General features: G+C 44.2%; 1 protein-coding gene across 1 annotated transcript in view; it reads right to left on the bottom strand.

Moving 5' to 3' along the window:
• Positions 1 to 117: 117 nt before the first annotated feature.
• Positions 118 to 19,865, bottom strand: part of bmp6 (bone morphogenetic protein 6) — a 77,783-nt gene continuing 58,035 nt past the window's right edge. Inside the window, exons 5-7 of the mRNA XM_080417197.1 lie at positions 4,229 to 4,305; positions 2,113 to 2,223; positions 118 to 1,643 (exon numbers count right to left, since the gene is read on the bottom strand). Of these exons, the coding sequence (XP_080273323.1) occupies positions 1,494 to 1,643; positions 2,113 to 2,223; positions 4,229 to 4,305 (338 nt within the window). The 3' untranslated portion in view covers positions 118 to 1,493. The remainder of the gene's footprint in view (positions 1,644 to 2,112; positions 2,224 to 4,228; positions 4,306 to 19,865) is intronic.

Here is a 19,865-nt window from a genome sequence, read left to right as displayed (position 1 = left end):
TATCCGTGTCTGTTAATATTTTGTGATTTTTCTTTTTCTTTGTAATAAAAGGTGCAATAAATAAGCTGAGAATGTACAAGTATTTACACACAACAGTCTAACCATGATCACAAATGTAAACAGCAGCTTACCAGAGGTATATTTTGTAATTTCTGATTGGTTAGGCACATAAGGTACTGATTCTTATTGGTTATTAGTTCATTAAAATAAGGTCTCCATTTAGAAAACAATAAAAAACAACTGTACTCTTAAGACAGAGCTCACACTTAACCACTTAAGCCCCTATTTACAGATAGCAAAAATAGCAGATCTACAAGCTCGTGATGTATGAGCTTGTTGATCTATTTTTGACAACATTTTTAAAAAGATTGACAATTGACACATTTTGAAAATGTACCCAAAATGGGGACGGCCGGGTTAATGTGGTTAAACATTGCTCATTTTGGAAATACATTGACACCAATCTCACAATTAACAATTATACCATCAATGTCCAAAGAAAGAGAAGGCTGGCATGTTTTTCTGCTAACTCTTGACGGGGAATCGCCTGTTAACCTTGCGAGTGCAGCGACATGGAAATGGCAATTTGCGGTACGTCAGAGGGATAAGGCCGTATTCTTCAGCTCTTTGGAGAAAAACATCACTTTCAGCCACAACATGCATCACGTTGAGCCAGCTCGGCAAAGAAAACGGGGCTCAGCGTGAGCTCGGCAAATATTGACACACACTGGGGATATTTGGAGATATTTAGACAACTAAAATAGCCTGTGGCCACTTTGGTTCTGTCCATATTATATTTTAGGAAGGTAAACATGACTCCAGATGAAAATACACTGGGGTGCGGGGGGCATCTGGATCTGTGTTTACTGTAATGTAGCTAGGGGTCTTCTTAGAAACAATCCACCATATTTTCTTTTGTGTGTGTGTTGGGGGGGGGGGGGGGGGGGTAGGAGAAGGAAAGCAGCACTCTTAACTGGTCCCACAACAGTTCAGCCCCCCCACAAACGCACGCACATACATACATACATACACACACACACTTACATAAACGCATAATATACAAATACACTTACACGCTACACATACATACAACCATTTACTCACTTTCAGACCCAGGAATAAAGGCTCCACCCCACAGCCAACAGGAAAGGTTAGGGGAAACATAATGGCTCAATATTGGTGCAGGGTGAAGTTGCCCACAGGTACGTACTCATCTGGGGGTCAGTCTTGCAATTATTCCCCCACAAGTCTTTTCTCCTCGGTTTCAAACTTTGAGAGACGGATGCATACTTGTCAATGTTCATTTAAATAACAGGAATGTTTTTTGTTGGGTGGATTATCCCCTTTGGGGGCTAGACAACAGGGCAGGGGAAACTGAGCTGTAAGTTAAGGGTCAACCTCACCCAGGAGCCCCAACATTAGCCCATATGTGACCCCGTTGCCGCCAAGAATCGGCGACCAGCAGCCACCGGGGTGGTCCGTCCACAGCGTTTTCAGTGGCAGCCACACGCCCGGACCACCATGTTCTTGTATTTCTTCAGGATGACGTTGGAGTTGTCGTCGAAGTAGAGCACTGATATGGCGTGAAGCTTGGTCGGGGCGCAGCAGGGCTTTGGGACGTTTTCAGGGTTCATCAGGTGCACCTGAGGAAAGAATGGATTCCATGCATTTACATTTCTTGCACCGTTTGCCACCATTGATAGACTTCACACGGTGTCAAAGAAGCGCTGCATGGAAAGTCACTCGGTGCCAACAAAAAAAAATGGATGTGACTTGAGTCGTGTAAAATGTACAACATTTATGATTACAGTACTATGCATTTATAACATCCAGGAGGGCAGTGGTGGACAAGGTACTCAACCCCAGTACTTGAGTCAAAGTATAAATACTCCTGGTCAAATATTACTCAACATCTACAAGTGAAAGTTCCTCAGTCAAAATTGTACTTGAGTTAAAGTACTGGAGTATATCAATGCATTACTGAATGAAGAATATACAAAAATATCAATAACTGCATAGTGAAGATAGATCTACAAGGTCACAACACGTTGCGATGCGTTGTGATCTTTTCCCTTCCTTAAAATGAAGTGGACAAGAGGGTTAGTATCTTACCAATGTCTGAACTATGGCATGGTTGGTGGCATTCATGTGAGCGTTGAGGGGGAAGGAGCATTCTCCATCACAGTAGTTGGCTGCATACCCCTCTGGAGCAATGATCCAATCCTGACAGAGAGAAAATATAAACGCTCCATGATACTGACATAATACTGATCATGATACTGACCATAATACTGACATAATACAGATCATAATACTGACCATGATACTGACATAATACTGACCATGATACTGACATAATACAGATCATTATACTGACATAATACTGACCATAATACTGACATAACACAGATCATTATACTGACATGATACTGACATAATACTGACCATGATACTGACATGATACTGACCATAATACTGACATAATACTGACCATTATACTGACATAATACAGATCATGATACTGACCATGATACTGACATAATACTGACCATTATACTGACATAATACAGATCATTATACTGACATGATACTGACCATAATACTGACATAATACAGATCATTATACTGACATGATACTGACCATAATACTGACATAATACAGATCATTATACTGACATGATACTGACCATAATACTGACATGATACTGACCATAATACTGACATAATACAGATCATTATACTGACATGATACTGACCATAATACTGACATAATACAGATCATTATACTGACATGATACTGACCATAATACTGACATAATACTGACCATGATACTGACATAATACTGACCATGATACTGACCATTATACTGACATAATACAGATCATAATACTGACATGATACTGACCATAATACTGACATAATACAGATCATAATACTGACATAATACTGACATGATACTGACCATAATACTGACATAATACTGACCATGATACTGACCATTATACTGACATAATACAGATCATAATACTGACATGATACTGTCCATTATACTGACATGATACAGATCATGATACTGACCATGATACTGACATGATGTCCGCTCTTATTACGTTACACCACTGGCTCAAACAACTATAATATTACTTTATACACATACAGCCTTTATTTGCCCTGAATGAGGGGGTGATACAATGACAGCTGCTTGCACTCATTGGTCAGCCGCTAGGGCAGAGACGGCAGCTGACCAATCAACACAAACTAAAGCTGTTATCGCTGACCAACACAAACTAAAGCTGTATCGCTGACCAATCCATGCAAGCTATTTCCATATCAGCCTCAGGGCAGATATGGTGCCAATACAGTTAACCATATGAACCATAGTGTCCCTATTCTGGGTCGAACATTCAGCAAAAAAAGCATTCCTTACAGTAGAAAGACATAAGAAAATAAAATAGGCCATGAGGTCATCTCTCAAGGTCATTCGACTATGGCCTAGACAAGAGAGACAGTATATGTGGATAAGCTCAGGCAATGATGAATGCCCGCGTGATCTAATTTACTGTGTATATTATACACAGAACAGGTTCTCTACTGCAAGTATTCTTAATTTCCAGCAGTGCACTATGTACTGGAGCATTCATTGTTATTGTTAACCTCATGTCTTAGGACAAATCCCTGCTGAAATAAACTCCCGTCTGTGGAATCGCTCAGGGAACAGACTCTACAGTTATCCTCTCTCTCTTCCTTCCTCCCGGACTCTTCACTTCTGCTTCTGTTTCTCTCTCTGTTCCTCTCTCTCTCCCTTTGGTGATTTGTCTTTTATCTCCTTCTCACTTGTTCTTTCCCTTTTCTCTATCCTTCCTCTCTCCGTTTGCTAGTGTCTGGCTGCATCTCCATTCTCTGACAGTGTCTCTCTAAGAGAAAAGGCATGGCTTCTTTTGGGTCTCTTTCGCTCATTTTATCTCTCTTTTCACTAGCTGTGTTTATACACTTTCTATCTGTTTGTATACAGTATACTGTACCTATGTGTTTGTGAGAGCATGTAGACAGTCTACCTCTAGATGTCAGTGTAAACAGCAGACAATTTGGGTATAATGTTGTAGTGGGCCTCTGCTCTTCTCTGCTACAGGACAAGCACACTCACACACTCACACACTCACACTCACACACACGCACACGCACACGCACACGCACACGCACACGCACACACACACGGCAGTATCTTACCTGCCAGCCCAGCTCTCTGAAGCTGACGTAGAGCTCATGTCTCCTGCATGCTGTCTTCTGGTCGCTGCTGTTGAAATCTACAATGGAACAACAGAAAGTAAAATAAGGGCTTTGCACACTCCAAATCAGTCATTACAATACAGGAGCAATGGTTGTCTTTTTTAGCCACGGTTTAGTTGTTGTTTTCATTTTCTCCCCTAATTTAGGCGTCGCCAATTCCTCTCATGTTTGTATAGTACCAGACGCTGCCAACCCCTACTGTTTGGTCTTGGGGAGGATGTAGACAACCACACGTCTCCTCCGATACACATGGAGTTGCCAGCTGCTCCTTTTCACCACGACAGTGAGGAGTTTCACTGGGGGAGGAACATGCCACACCTCCCAGTTCCACTCCCAGGTGAGCAGGTGCCCCAACCAACCTGTTGGGGCAACTGGTACAGTGTCAGTGATCGCCCTCCCCTGCCAGCTTCACCCCTGCGAAAACGGGCAATTGTGTTCAGTGGAGCGAACAATGCTTGTGTAAAAGTCTGAGTCAGTGAATGTGAGAACTAGACTGTTCTAATATCTGAAGTACTTCATTCCAACATATACCATGAAATATGTTTAGAGGTCTATGGTTCTATCCTCAGTGCAGAGAAGGAGCATGTGTGCTCAGCATATTAGATGTCCTTTTTTTTTGTGAAGACCGTTCACGCCTGTACACATAATTGTCTGCCACGACTGGCCGCTGCAGTAGTAACTGTAACTGTTTTTGATAGGTTTAATGTCAACATCATCATGTCTAGTCCACTCCCTTCGTGTTGTCAAATGCATTTAACACATGCCCACATCACTAGACATAAATGATGTATTTTCAATTGGAAAGAAGTGGCGATCAGACTCATTTCATTTGAAAATACTACTCTTTGCTGAAGAAAGTGACACTGAAAACCAAGCATGTCAATAAGGTCAGGAGGCCCTAACAGCAATTAATCAGGATAAAAACCTAAATTGTGAGTGAGTGTGTGTGTGTGTGTGTGCGTGTGCGCGCGTGTGTATGTGTATGTCTATGTATGTGTGTGTGTGTGTGTGAGAGAGAGAGAGGGGGAGTTTTAGGGAGAGAGACTGTAGCTATGGCAGTCTGTGTGTCTGCGTCTGTCCGTCCGTCTATCTGTGACCAGCTAATCTCCGGCACCGTTGGCCCAATCAGTGTGGAACTGTGCACGCACACTCCCTGGATGCCAGAGCAGAACCTCTGACAGAAATGTTTCACATCGGCCTGTTTTAGCGTCATCAGGAGGCCGATTTTTTCAAAACATTACTCCTACAGATTTTGTCCAAACATCACGCAAATCGGTACACATTATATCTATAGTCATGTGATCAAGACAGATCTGTCTGATTGCTGTGAAACATTTACATGCACATTCCCACTAAGCCAAGGAAGAATTGCCACCCTACATTTTTCATTCGGCCTCATGGCGGCGCTATAACAAGCAGATTCACGTTTTGCCCTATAGCTCTTGAACTGTAGGTCATACAATCAAATGTATTGTCTCCGCCAGGCCGAAAGGCATAGCGAGAGAGTATGTTCTGCCCCCTGTCTGTCCGTCCGTCCGTCCGTCCGTCCGTCCGTCCGTCCGTCCGTCCGTGTGTCCGTCCGTCCTTCTGTCTGCGACCAGCTAATCTCCGCCACCATTGGCCCGGCCGCTGTGAAACTGCACACACACACTCCCTGGATGCCACAGCAGAACCTCTGCCCCCATATTTTTCATAGCGCCACCATGAGGCCGACTTTTGCAAAACACATTTTTGGATATTACTCCTACAGATTTTGTCCAAACAACACACCAATCGGTACACAGTATCTCTATAGTCATGTGATCAACACGGATCTGTCCGATTGACTATATTCCATCCTGATTGGTTAAGATTGGCTTCCAAAGTTTGCAGGATTGGTTAGTTTTGAACAAAATGCCTCAAATCATGAACGCAGCATGCGATTTCCGTGAAATCTTCCACGTAGATTCCCACTTGGCCCATGAAGAAATGCCACTTGAAAACTTTCAAATCAGCCTCATGGTGGCGCTATAACAGGCCGATTCACGTTTTTACCTATAACTGCACCAATCTGCGTGAAACTTTGCACGCACACTCCCTAGAGGCCAAGGAAAAACCTTTGAACTGCATTTTTCACATATGCCTATTAGAGCGCCACCAGGAGGCTGACTTTTGTAAAACATTTGTTTTGCTCTTACTCCTTCAGATTCTGTCCAAAAAACTAAAAAGCAAGTCAAAAGTACGGAGAGACATGTGAAGGGAGTGGCTGAGAGATGGTGTATTGGTCTAAAGGTCGGGCTCTCAGCACAGAGGTTCCATGTTCAAATCCCAGTTGTCCCATACTTCAAAGTTGTAGTACTTTAAAATTTTCAAGGCCAAAATACAAAAAAGCAAGTCAAAAGCACGAAGAGACATGTGAAGGGAGTGGCTGAGAGATGGTGTAGCGGTCTGAAGATCAGACACTCATCATGGAGATGCCATGTTCACATCCCAGTCATTCTATGGTTCATTGCTTTTCAACTTTACTAACTGAAGGCTGACATATAAATACTTCAAGAGTACGAAGAGACTTATTATGAGAGTAGCTGAGAGATTTTTCAAGGCCAAAATACATAAAGCAAGTCAAAAGCACGAAGACACATGTGAAGGGAGTGCTGAGAGATGGTGCAGTGGTCTAAAGGTCGGACTCTCAGCACAGAGATTCCATGTTCAAATCCCAGCCCTTCTATGGTTCATTGCTTTTCAACTTTACAAACTGAAGGCTGACATATAAAAGAACACTTCAACAGTACTAAGAGACATCTGCTGTTAGTCAGTGAGAGATGGTGTAGTGGGATAGTGATCAGACTGTCGGCACAGAGGTTCCATGTTCAAATCCCAGTCGTCCCATACTTCAAAGTACTTTGAAATTTTCAAGGCCAAAAAGAAAGTCAAAAGCACAGAGAGACATGTGAAGGGAGTGGCTGAGAGATGGGGTAGTGGTCTGAAGGTCGGACCCTCAGCACAGAGGTTCCATGTTCAAGTCCCATACTTCAAAGTTGTAGTACTTTAAAATTTTCAAGGCCAAAATACAGAAAAGCAAGTCAAAGGCACGAAGAGACATGTGAAGGAAGTGGCTGAGAGATGGGGTAGTGGTCTGAAGGTCGGACTCGCAGCACAGAGGTTCCATGTTCAAATCCCAGTTGTCCCATACTTCAAAGTTGTAGTACTTTGAAGTTTTCAAGGCCAAAATACAAAAAAGCAAGTCAAATACACTAAGAGATATGTGAAGGGAGTGGCTGAGAGATGGGGTAGTGGTCTAAAGGTGGGACTCTCAGCACAGAGGTTCCATGTTCAAATCCCAGTCGTCCCATACTTCAAAGTTGTAGTACTTTGACATTTTCAAAGCCAAATTACAAAAAAGCAAGTCAAAAGCACGAAGAGACACCTGCTGAGGGCCCAAAGGTGCGTTGGCGCAGTGGTGTGGTGTGCTTGGTCGGTTGCCTCTGCTACAGACAGTTGGCAGGTTCAAGTCCCATGCCATCAATGTACTGGAGGACCATCGGGGGGACTGTGTCCCTCCCCTGTTTCCTGATAGTTAAAGGTGGGGGGTTATGTCTGAAAGAACTCTGCCCAGCTAGGGTTTTACAGAAAGAAATTTTAGGTTTCATTTTAGGTCTAGCAAATTCATTTGGCTGATTACACTCCTGACCCCTTCCGTGGAAGCTCAGCAGGGTGTTCTTTGGGGATCAAATGGTTTTGCTGCCTTGGTGCCTCTGAAGGACTCGTATGGTATCGCTGGTTTGCAAACAGGGCCATCTGGTGGATAATCACTGGAAGCGCCAAAAGCACGAATATAAACATGGAAAACACATCAGAGGCACTCGGAGCTATGAGGCACGTGGTGGACCTCGATGGCACTGAATGAGTTGGAGTGTCCTTCTGTAAAACCTTAGCTGAGCAGAGTTCTTTCAGACATAACCCCCCACCTTTAACTGTCAGGAAACAGGGGAGGGACACAGACCCCCGATGGTCCTCCAGTACGTTGATGGCATGGGACTTGAACCTGCCAACTGTCTGTAGCAGAGGCAACCGATCAAGCACACCACACCACTGCGCCAACGCACCTTTGGGCCCTCAGCAGGTGTCTCTTCGTGCTTTTGACTTGCTTTTTTGTAATTTGCTTTGAAAATTTCAAAGTACTAGAACTTTGAAGTATGGGACGACTGGGATTTGAACATGGAACCTCTGTGCTGAGAGTCCCACCTTTGGACCACTACCCCATCTCTCAGCCACTCCCTTCACATGTCTCTTAGTGTATTTGGCTTTCTTTTTTGTATTTTGGCCTTGAAAATGTCAAAGTACTACAACTTTGAAGTATGGGACGACTGGGATTTGAACATGGAACCTCTGTGCTGAGAGTCCGACCTTCAGACCACTACCCCATCTCTCAGCCACTCCCTTCACATGTCTCTTCGTGCTCTTGACTTGCTTTTTGGCTTTGAAAATGTCAAAGTACTACAACTTTGAAGTATCGGACTTGAACATGGAACCTCTGTGCTGAGAGTCTGACCTTCAGACCACTACCCCATCTCTCAGCCACTCCCTTCAAATGTCTCTCTGTGCTTTTGACTTGCTTTTTGGCCTTACAAATTTCAAAGTACTACAACTTTGAAGTATGGGACTTGAACATGGAACCTTTGTGCTGAGAGTCCGACCTTCAGACAACTACCCCATCTCTCAGCCACTCCCTTCACACGTCTCTTAGTGCTTTTGACTTGCATTTTTGTATTTTCACCTTGAAAATGTCAAAGCACTACAACTTTGAAGTATGGGACTACTGGGATTTGAACATGGAACCTCTGTGCTGAGAGTCCAACCTTTAGACCACTACCCCATCTCTCAGCCACTCCCTTCACATGTCTCTTTGTGAATTTGACTTTCTTTTTGGCCTTGAAAAATCTCTCAGCCACTCCCATATTAAGTCTCTTCGTACTCTTGAAGTGTTTATATGTCAGCCTTCAGTTAGTAAAGTTGAAAAGCAATGAACCATAGAATGACTGGGATTTGAACATGGCATCTCCTTGCTGAGAGTCTGAACTTTAGACCGCTACACCATATCTCAACCACCCCCATCATATGTCTCTTCGTAATCTTGAAGTGTTTATATGTCAGCCTTCAGTTAGTAAAGTTGAAAAGCAATGAACCATAGAATGACTGGGATTTGAACATGGCATCTCCTTGCTGAGAGTCTGAACTTTAGACCGCTACACCATCTCTCAGCCACTCCCATCATATGTCTCTTTGTCAGCCTTCAGTTAGTAAAGTTGAAATACGTCAGCATATAGAGCTTCATCATGTAACTTCACTATTCTACCCCGAATTTGTCTTTTAGTGCTTTTTAGTATTTTTTTTGTAGTTTAGCTGGCAAAACTTGACAATTGAAACTCTCTGCTGAAAGACTGATTATTACTACACCATTACACAGTAATTTTGAAATTTATAATTTCACATTCAACTACAGTAGGTCTGGGACTTGAACATGGAAACCCAGTGCTGAGAGTTTGAGCATTAGTCCACGACACCATCACATGTTTAATGTATAGATGTAGTCTTCTAGCGCTTTAAAGTGTTCTTTTGGACTGACCAGCAAAGCCCAGCTTCCCAGCTTGGCTTTGCTGGTCATTCCAGCCAGCCAGCTAGTTACTTTACACCACTGTTGTTCTTTAATTTTAATTATTGTCTCCGCCAGGCCGAAAGGCATGGCGAGAGAGTATGTTTTGCCCCCTGTCCGTCCATCCGTCCGTCCGTGTGTCCGTCCGTCCTTCTGTCTGCGACCAGCTAATCTCCGCCACCGTTGGCCCGGCCGCTGTGAAACTGCACTCCCTGGATGCCACAGCAGAACCTCTGTCCCACATTTTTCAGATCAGCCTGTCATAGCGTGAGGCCGACTTTTGCAAAACACATTTTTCGATATTACTCCTACAGATTCTGTCCAAACAACAAGCAAATCGGTACACAGTATCTCTATAGTCATGTGATCAACACGGATCTGTCCGATTGACTATATTCCATCCTGATTGGTTAAGATTGTCTTCCAAAGTTTGCAGGATTGGTTCCTTTTGAACAAAATGCCTCAAATCATGAACGCAGCATGTAATTTCCGTTAAATCTTCCACGTAGATTCCCACTTGGCCCATGAAGAAATGCCACTTGAAAACTTTCAAATCAGCCTCATGGTGGCGCTATAACAGGCCGATTCACATTTTTACCTATAACTGCACCAATCTGCGTGAAACTTTGCAGGCACACTCCCTAGAGGCCAAGGAAAAACCTTTGCCCTGCATTTTTCACATATGCCTGTTAGAGCGCCACCAGGAGGCTGACTTTTGTAAAGCATTTGTTACTCCTTCAGATTCTGTCCAAAAAAAGGAACAATTTTGAAATTTTGCACGCATATTCCCACTAGGCCGAGGAAGAAATGCCCCCCTTTTCACATTGGCCCGTTATAGCGCCACCAGCAGGTCTAATTTAGCAAACCAGATTTTTCTAACAAAATGCCTCAAATCATGAATGCAGTGTCCGATTGCTGTGCTAGGCCTAAGAAGAAATGGGACCCTTTTCACATTGGCCAATTATAGCGCCATAATAACCTACCTGACCTGGCGGAGACTTGTGCTCCGAGGAGCACTTTTTCTAGTTTTCCATTGTATTCCTTGGATTATTACAAAACTTCCCAAATAAGCCACGCCCATTTCCACCTGACAAGGTTTCCACTATGTTGTTGTTTTTTTTCAACTTTGCTGGCCCACAATAAACTACCTGGGGCCTGTTCCTCAAAAGGTGAATTAGAGCTAAAGCCTGGCTTTACCACCTATCCTGGCTTAATTTAGCCAGGATTAGAGCTGACTCGGTTCCTCAAAAGGTGAATTATCTTGAAGATTAGTTTAGCCAGTTCACCCTGGCTAAGTTTAGCCTCATCCGATTCCTCAAAAGAGAATTGAAGCAAGCCTAGCTTAGTTACCATGGCAATTTAGCTGTGAAGTTAGCCTGGTCAGGAGCAGGCTAACAGCCAAGCTTACTTAAGCCAGTGCCTTGTTCTTCAAGTTTTTCCACAGTTAATTCAAAACATGTGTTTGTATATGGACTCATTTTAATGACCCTGCATTCAAATAAAATGAAATCAATACAATAAGATATAATCAATGTAATTATATTACTGAAATAGTGTGTGACCATGAATCATAATTGTTTCACAATGACTCATGTGATATGTCATTGTCACTCTGTTAACACTATAGTTCATATTGTTGTTAGATGTTTGATAATATATTACCATTTTTTAAAAATATTATAAAAAATGTCTAACACATACATATACACACACACATATATATATATATATATATATATATATATATATATATATATATATATATACATATATATAAATATATAATATAATATATATATATATTTAAATATATATATAAATTATTAGTTACGGGTTTAAAGGAGCCTCTGTGTAAGTCAATAAGGAGCATATTTTAAATTATCAATTTCTAGTCAATGGAGAAATTGTTTTGTTTTTTATTTCTTGTCCACCTTTGGAGTTACATCATGATGGCAAGGTAACTACACAACCCAAACCTCTACTAAAGTGGTCTTGCAAATGTGGGGTTATTGCGTGTCTCGTCCCGTCCCCCGCTCATCCCGTCGGTCAACCCCTCCCCCCCCCCGTGCGTCCCGTTGCGGACCCCGTCGCAGTACACCGCCGTCCCCCCGTCCCGTCCCGTCCCGTCCCGTCCCGTCCCGTCCCGTCCCGTCCCGTCCCGTCCCGTCCCGTCCCGTCCCGTCCCGTCCCGTCCGTCCTGTTGCCCGTCCGTCGCAAACACACACACACACACACACACACACCGACACACACGCGCGCGCGCGCGCGCGCGCGCGCTCGCACACACACACACACACACACACACACACACACACACACACACACACACACACTCTGTGTGTCTTGCAATACTTTGCCACGCTTTCTCCCTGGATTTATTAATAACAGCCGTGTTTCCTTTTCTGTTGATAACATGTTTCACTTCCTCATATGCTTGCATGAGCTGCTGCTGTTCGCCACAGAGAAAAACGCTGCGCGAGTTTTGTTCCCCGCTGCCATGATTGGTCAAGTTCAAGGAATCTGCGCTCGAGTTCATGGTCTTTTATAGAAATACGTCGTCGGCGAATCGCCGCCCATTCAGCCTGGCTTCATTATCCTGGCTGGACACAGCCTGGCTTGACAAGGTCTAGCTCGACAAAGTTGCTCCTTTTCAGCCTGGCTTGGCGTCTGAGGAACGGAACAAACGAGGCTTTTCGGACCCGACTTTGTCAAGCCTTGATTTGGCTTAAGGCCAGGCTTTGTTAATTCACCTTTTGAGGAACAGGCCCCTGGCCTAGCGGAGGCCTGTGCTCCGAGGAGCACATTTCTGTAGCTTATTTAATTCTTTGGGTCATCTTCCTCTCTTTTCCAATTGCCCCCCCTAGTGGCCCCCACTTTGAAAACCATTGTTACAGGAGGATAAAGACAATAAGACATTCTGAAATCCACGACTGGGACAATAACACAACATGCCTCATGCATCAGACTGGGTGGAGACCCGTATAAGGGCGTAGACCTTAAAGCGAGGGCCTTAAACGACCATGCGCTCATTGTACCGCGCCGTACGTGCCTCTTGCACTCTGAGCGTTTTTCTGAGCGCATGCCTAATTGAATTCATCAGCGCTCGCAAAAGTTTGGCTCGAGCACAAGTGGTGACACAGTGACAGCCGTCTTCACGGTTCCCCCCCTTCGTCGTCCTGCCCTGGAGCTCCTTCTTAATTATCTGGGTTCCATTCCGTAGCCGCCCAGCGGCGGCGGGGCAGCCAGAGACTCGCTGTCCCAGGTAGAGGAGGGGTTCCGTTTGGTTCTCTGAGTCCAAGGAGGTCATTCCTGGCACGGGTTGACCATGTTGAAGTCAAGAGGGTGACGAGGTCTTTCCAATGACGTTTCAAGTATGTGCTCTCTCTCTCTCCCTCTCTCTCTCTCTTTCTTTCTCTCTCTCCCTCCTTGTTGATGCTGTTGTCTTCACTCTTTTCTTCCAAATCCCAACACAGAGAAAGAGAGAACAGAATTATGCCAGCTAGAGTGAGTCGTTTTACTTTCCGAGCTAAATGACCACGGCTTGTGCAGCGCTGTAATCACACCCATGAAGATGACATGCCCGGGGGTCAAAATGTCAGGAGCTGTGAAAATGTCTCACTGAGCTTAACACATTGCATGCCAGTCGCGTAGATCTACGCGAACCTATTTAAAGCCGCAGCGTGCCAGTCGCGTAGATCTACGCGAACCGCCGATTCCCATTGAAATTGCCCCAGGTGCACTTTCCGAATTTTTTTGATCCATTTCCGTTTCCGTTTTCCGGTCGGAAACGGAATTATTCGGGTTCCGGTTTTTTCGATCGTATCCGCTTCCTGTCTGGGATCCTGTTTAAAACTCGATTTTCTCGGTTGTTGTTTTTCTCCTCGCTGATCACTGTTTAACGTTGATCGGCTGTATCTTCAAGATGGCGGCTCGCATTTGGAAACTGTTTTCGCTGGCCGTTTCTCACAGATCCGCTGTGTGTTTAGAACCAAATGAACGCGCACTTTTAACTTATTTAGCGAGGGCTGTGGCGACATGAAAAAAACAAAAAAACAACAATAAAACGCTGGCACTGGTGAGTACATTATGAGATTAAACTCTGGCATGGAATGTGTTAATGAATGATGTGTCTCTCCAGCGAGCACTTTGCTTTGGCCTGCCGTAGCTTTTAAACGCCACGCCGTTCCAAAATGTGCCCATACGGTACCCCCATGTCCTGCTGCAAGGATTAAGATGAGAGGGGGAAGTTGTATAATGTCAAAAATCTGCAAAAATCAGTTTCCATGTGTTTTTTTTGCTGTTCAGACTTGAGAAACCCAATCTGACACCAAACTGGATAGGCCAAAAATCTGATTTGGGGTGTCAGTGTGAACTTAGCCTAAGAGTTACATTAACGCTCAGGAGTTTTACATGCTGTGTAAGCCAATTGTTGTCATTCATTGTAGCTGACGCTCATGGGCCTGGGCAATGCTATGAAAAATGTAATTCAACGTGATGATGACCTCATAATGCAATTAGCGCGGATGAATTCATATTACGACTCTACTGTTAACGAGGGCCTCTGTGGATTGGCTGGCGTACAAATAAATAGCTGGTCATTTTCAAAACCACTCACTGTGTGTGTGTGTGTGTGTCTGTGTGTCTGTGTGTCTGTGTCTGTGTCTCTGTGTGTGTGTGTGTGTGTGTGTGTGTGTGTGTGTGTGTGTGTGTGTGTGTGTGTGTGTGTGTGTGTGTGTGTGTGTGTGTGTACTGGATGTGTGCATGTGTGTGTGTGTGTGTGTGTGTGTGTGTGTGTGTGTGTGTGTGTGTGTGTGTGTGTGTGTGTGTGTGTGTGTGTGTGTGTGTGTGTGTGTGTGTGTGTGTTTGTTTATGCGTGCGTGCGTGCATGCGTGCATATGTGTGATTGTGTGTGGTACTGGGGCTTGATAGCATTGTACAGACCTGTGTGTGTGTGTGTGTGTGTGTGTGTGTGTGTGTGTGTGTGTGTGTGTGTGTGTGTGTGTGTGTGTGTGTGTGTGTGTCCAGCTGACGAAATAATGCAGCTGTTAGTGAGGTGAGCCGTAGAATCTGGGTGGTGGTTGTGAGTGACAAATACCCGTCTGCAGCCTGAGTCACACACACACACACACACACACACACACACACACACACACACACACACACACACACACACACACACACACACACACACACACACACACGTTGCTTATTCTTTCACTAACATTTTTTTTTCTTTTCAGTTTTTCTTTTTTAACACATCCACTGCCAAGGGCTAATCTCATAATGTACTCACCAGTGCCAAGGTGTTTTTGTTGTTTTTTTGTTTTTTTCATGTCGCCATAGATCTTGTTAAAATCCTTAAGATTGAGCGCTACACAGTCTGTTTACATCCGCGCGATCTCCCTGTATCTCCCAGTGAAAACCACGTGTCAAACGGGGCATCCATGTTTGAGTTAGAGCGGATTACGTTAAACAGTGAAATGCGAGGAGAAAAAACTACAGGAAGAGAATTGAGTTTCAGTTTCGTCTGTAGAACGAGGGCGGGCGTGATCGTGAAAACCGGATCCCAAATAATTCTATTTCCTGTCATCAAACCGGAAACGGAAGTGGATCAAAAAAATTCCGAAAGTGCACCCGGACCGCGCATGCGCGAAAAGACCGCAGCCCGTAGGGCTACGGTCTCGGCGCTTAACAGTTGGATTTAACGGCCCGTAGGACTACGGTCTTGGCAGTTAATGTGTTAATAGAAAGGAAACAGAGGGGAGGGAGGGGGAGGGAGGGGGAGTGACATGACACACAGGTGTCCAGCCCAAACCAGAGCGGGGACACTGTGATGATGGGTTTGACAGACTATCCAGTGAGGTACTGGCAGGAAGCCATGGGCACAGTCTATGTGCCCTTCTATCTATCTATCTACAGTGTATCTATGGGATTAAAGGGGTGGAGCTTCCCGCTGCCGCGAGCTGACCAATTTGAAGCTTGGATTTCAACATTGGTGAAGTTTGACTAGGCATCGACCAATAGGAAAGAAGCGCCATGGTTGACCCCACTTGGCAGGCATTTCCCTTGTAGTTTTCTTTCAGTGGGCCAACCACTCTAACGTAATTCAAAGAACTACACACCAGAAAACCGACACGTCTGGCGTCTTGGCATGCGTTGGCTACAACGCGCCTGACGCAGATGTGTGACTTGAGGCATGCCTTCAGTATCACGTGGTGGAAAATCTAGTCACACGCAAATGGCCGTGGCCTATATGGTTGCTACGGTTCAAGAGTTATAGGCCGAAATGTAAAGTCGGTTGTTATAGTACCACCATGAGGCCGACTGGTGTCTTTATTTTTTCCTGCGTAGGCCACTGGACTGTGAACCTCTCTTCCAAGTGTTGCAATTGTAGCCATTGTGGTTTCCGAGAGAGAGAGAAAAATACTAAATACTTGAATGGAAGCTGTCCCCTATTCCCATTCATGTCAATGGGAAATTCTTATTCACTAAAACATTCATATAAATCTAATTGTACAACATATCACTTAGCGAAATGCAAGCACACGATTCCCGATGAAGCCGGTCGATTCGACATATGACTTGTGTGTGTGGAAGGTGTAGCGTGCCAAAGTTTTGGGGTTGCCCTGTGATAAAGTACTATAGTACAATACTGTGTTGCCCCTCGGGGCAACCACACTAATAAATGTAGCCATCTGATTGGAGGGAGAGACAGGAAGTGAAAGGTGTGACTGGTCGTGTCGGGGGCTGTCAAAGGGTCATCCGTAACCGCCGGATACCATCAGGTGTTTCCCCAGTTCTCTGTTCCTTCCTGTCCAATATGAGAGGCAGTTAACTGTCTGTCTGCTGATCTGGAGATATGCAGTGTGTGTATGTGTTGTCCTTGGGGCTGTGTATTTTGTATGAGTGTCTCTATGCCTGCATGCGATCATGCATCATTTAGTTAATTTGAATGTCTGTCTGTCTGTCTGTCTGTCTGTCTGCATGCAAGCATGCATGTTTTGTGTGTATAATATATGATTCATATACATGTATGCAGGGTCATGTGCCCTGGCCTGTTTCTCTCTATAGATAGAATGAAATGCAGAACGCCTGTCAAAGTCTTCAACAATACAAACACATTGGTTTGTATTGTTGGTCACACAGACTTAGGACAGGAAATGTGCAAACGTGGAATAAGCATCACTTTAAGATTTAACAAGCTAAAAAGTATAATATTGCAGCCTGCGGCACATTCTGCGATGTTTACTATATTGCTATCCAAAATGCATAAAAGTTTGTCCAATCTGTATTGAAGAGTGGTCTCCCTGCTCTTCTATTGAGACAAGAATGGTCCTATACCATCCTGTGGTTTGGTAGGACCACTACAAGTTGACATTATGAGGTAAACTTGAGGTATGTCAAAATGCAAATGAACCTCTGTTACAAAAAGCTGTCCCTTAATAGCTCAACAGTAGAAATAATGTGGAGAGCAAAAACAGGAGGGGGCCTGGTATAGAGCCCTTGGGAATCCAGTCAACTAAGGGTTTAAAGTCGTTGAGAGAAAAATTCCAGGGCTGAAAGAAAACTTTATTGCACTGTAAAACCTGTGTATTGACTATTCATCGAGACAAAGTTCTGACAGAACGTAACAGACAATGTCCTTGGGAAGAGGTGTTTGCACTAACAGTAACGGTGAGTTATCGTTCTGCTTGCACGGTTCAAGCACCCTCACCGCTAGAAGGCCTCAAACAGACAGCTTTTCTCTTTAATCTAACAGGCTCCCGTCAACTTGGCTGTAGAAACACGTGTCGACAGGTTTTTTTTGTAAATAGCTCAGACTGTCCACACTGCTTTCAAACACTGTCTCACACGCTCGCTTCAAAACCGCACACACCCATATTATTCACCCCAAACACGGACCCCCTGCTCCGACATGTAGGCCCAGTTTATGGTGCGTGACATGCAAGCTCCCAGCCAAATCCCTGGGTGGAGAAGCATGACTGAAGCTCTGCTGCTGCTCCCTGCCCTCGCTGGGCTGCCTGGATCTGTCCCACAAGGCAGACTTCTACGCTGGTAAGCCAATGTTAACCCATTCAGACCGGGAAAGAATCTGTGTCATTTTTTGATTTCTTTGGGCTATTCAAAAATAGCAGATCTACAAGCTCATAGCGCGGCACCATTTGCACATGTTTGAATATATATCTATATTTTTAAAGCGAACATTTTTAACTCAAATCTTTCCACCTGGGGGTCCCTGGAACAACATATTTTGAGATGGGGGTCGGCGGCCAAATACAAAATCACTTTGGGGGTCCTTGACATGAAAAAGTTTGAGAACCACTGATATAGAAACCTACGTTTTTCCAAAAAAAACTGTTAGGATTTAGAAGACATTTGTAGAATCCCCCAGAAGCAAAGATTTGAGTTACAAATGTTCCCTTTAAAAAATATATATATATTCAAAGATTTGCACAAACTTTCACGACTTTTCAAAAATAGCTGATCTACAAGCTCATACTCGGTGTGAGCTTGTATATCTGCTATTTTTGAATAGCCCAAAGGAATCTGAAAATGACACACAGATGCGTTCCCGCGGTCTTAAAGGGTTAAATTACTAACGATGGATCAGCGTGGAGGCATCTCGACTAGCGTTGCCAAAAAAGACAAAACGTTTTGACCACACCTGATTAGTGTGACCAGAGGACTGGGTTCTTCAGGTTCCACCACAGATCACTCTATACACAGCATGCTGCTCGACAGATTTGTACATTTATACACAGAGACATGTGCAGATAATATTACATGCAGCCAGACTTTGTCCATGATATACATCAAAATAGCTTCAGGTAAAAACAAGCTTTGCTTTCATGCAGCTATAATAAGCACTTAAACCCTATACTTCGTCGTAAGTCAAATGGCCGAATGGAAATAGCCGATCTACAAGCTCATTACGGGCCTACGAGTTGTAAGCTTGTAGATCTGCTATTTTTGCCGAATGTACGCCTATTATGACATGCTCAGAACAGGAACGCTAGTGGGTTCATGTGGTTAAAGGGCAATTGCACCTAAAAGGTGCATCCTCCAGGCCCGGACAAAATATAGCCAACCTTACTGTAGGTGAAACACATTGTTTTATGCAGGCCGAGAAGTATTGTCAGATTTTCATGTCCTCCTCACAACAGAACAATTCAAGTAACATTTTCTTAGCTTTTTTATTTTCAATGACCCCCATAACTCTGAGAGTGTACAAAAGGAACCAAATGGACCCATAAGGGTCCATTTGGTTCCATTTGTACACTCTCAGAGTTACACACCCACCATAAGGGGCCATTTGGGAACCAAAATGGAGTGTTTCTAGTGAGCCAACATGCACGATATCAGCACCCTGACCAGAATGGAACAGCGCCTTCATTAATATCATTGGTATCACCTGTGAAGGAAGTAAGAAGAGTCCCAATGTCTTTCCAATATGGCTGCTGTGCATAGAGCCTATTGTGTTTGTATTGACACGTGACAAAGCCGGATGTGAACACGCGGTGGATTCAAACCCCCAGACTCCGTGGTGGTGGGCAGCTACTTTATCAGTGCCAGGATTCAAGTTTTTAAAATTTAGCAAACGCTGCTGACCCCTGCCTACCAAATCTCTTTAGTAAAACCAGAGGATCACGTTGCCAATTTTTTCCAGCAAAGTGAACCTCAGTTATCCACTGAAGCCCTATACTTTGTCATATGACGAATAGAGAAAATAGCTGAACCCATCTGTCTGTCTTCATCTATTATAGTTTTGTCTTTCTCTACGTTTGTCTCCCTTTGTATCACTATTACAGACAGATACTGTACACATTCTGTAACACATCAAGGCCTCACACACACACACACACACACACACGCACGCCCGCACACACACCCCCACACACACACACACACACACACACGGCTCATTTTCCTCACACCTTTCGGCCC

This window comes from Gymnoscopelus braueri, assembly GCF_963280865.1.
Source record: "Gymnoscopelus braueri genome assembly, chromosome: 21".
Lineage (NCBI taxonomy): Eukaryota > Metazoa > Chordata > Actinopteri > Myctophiformes > Myctophidae > Gymnoscopelus > Gymnoscopelus braueri.
Note: the sequence above shows the minus strand (reverse complement) of the source record. Positions and strands in the feature narration are given on the sequence as shown.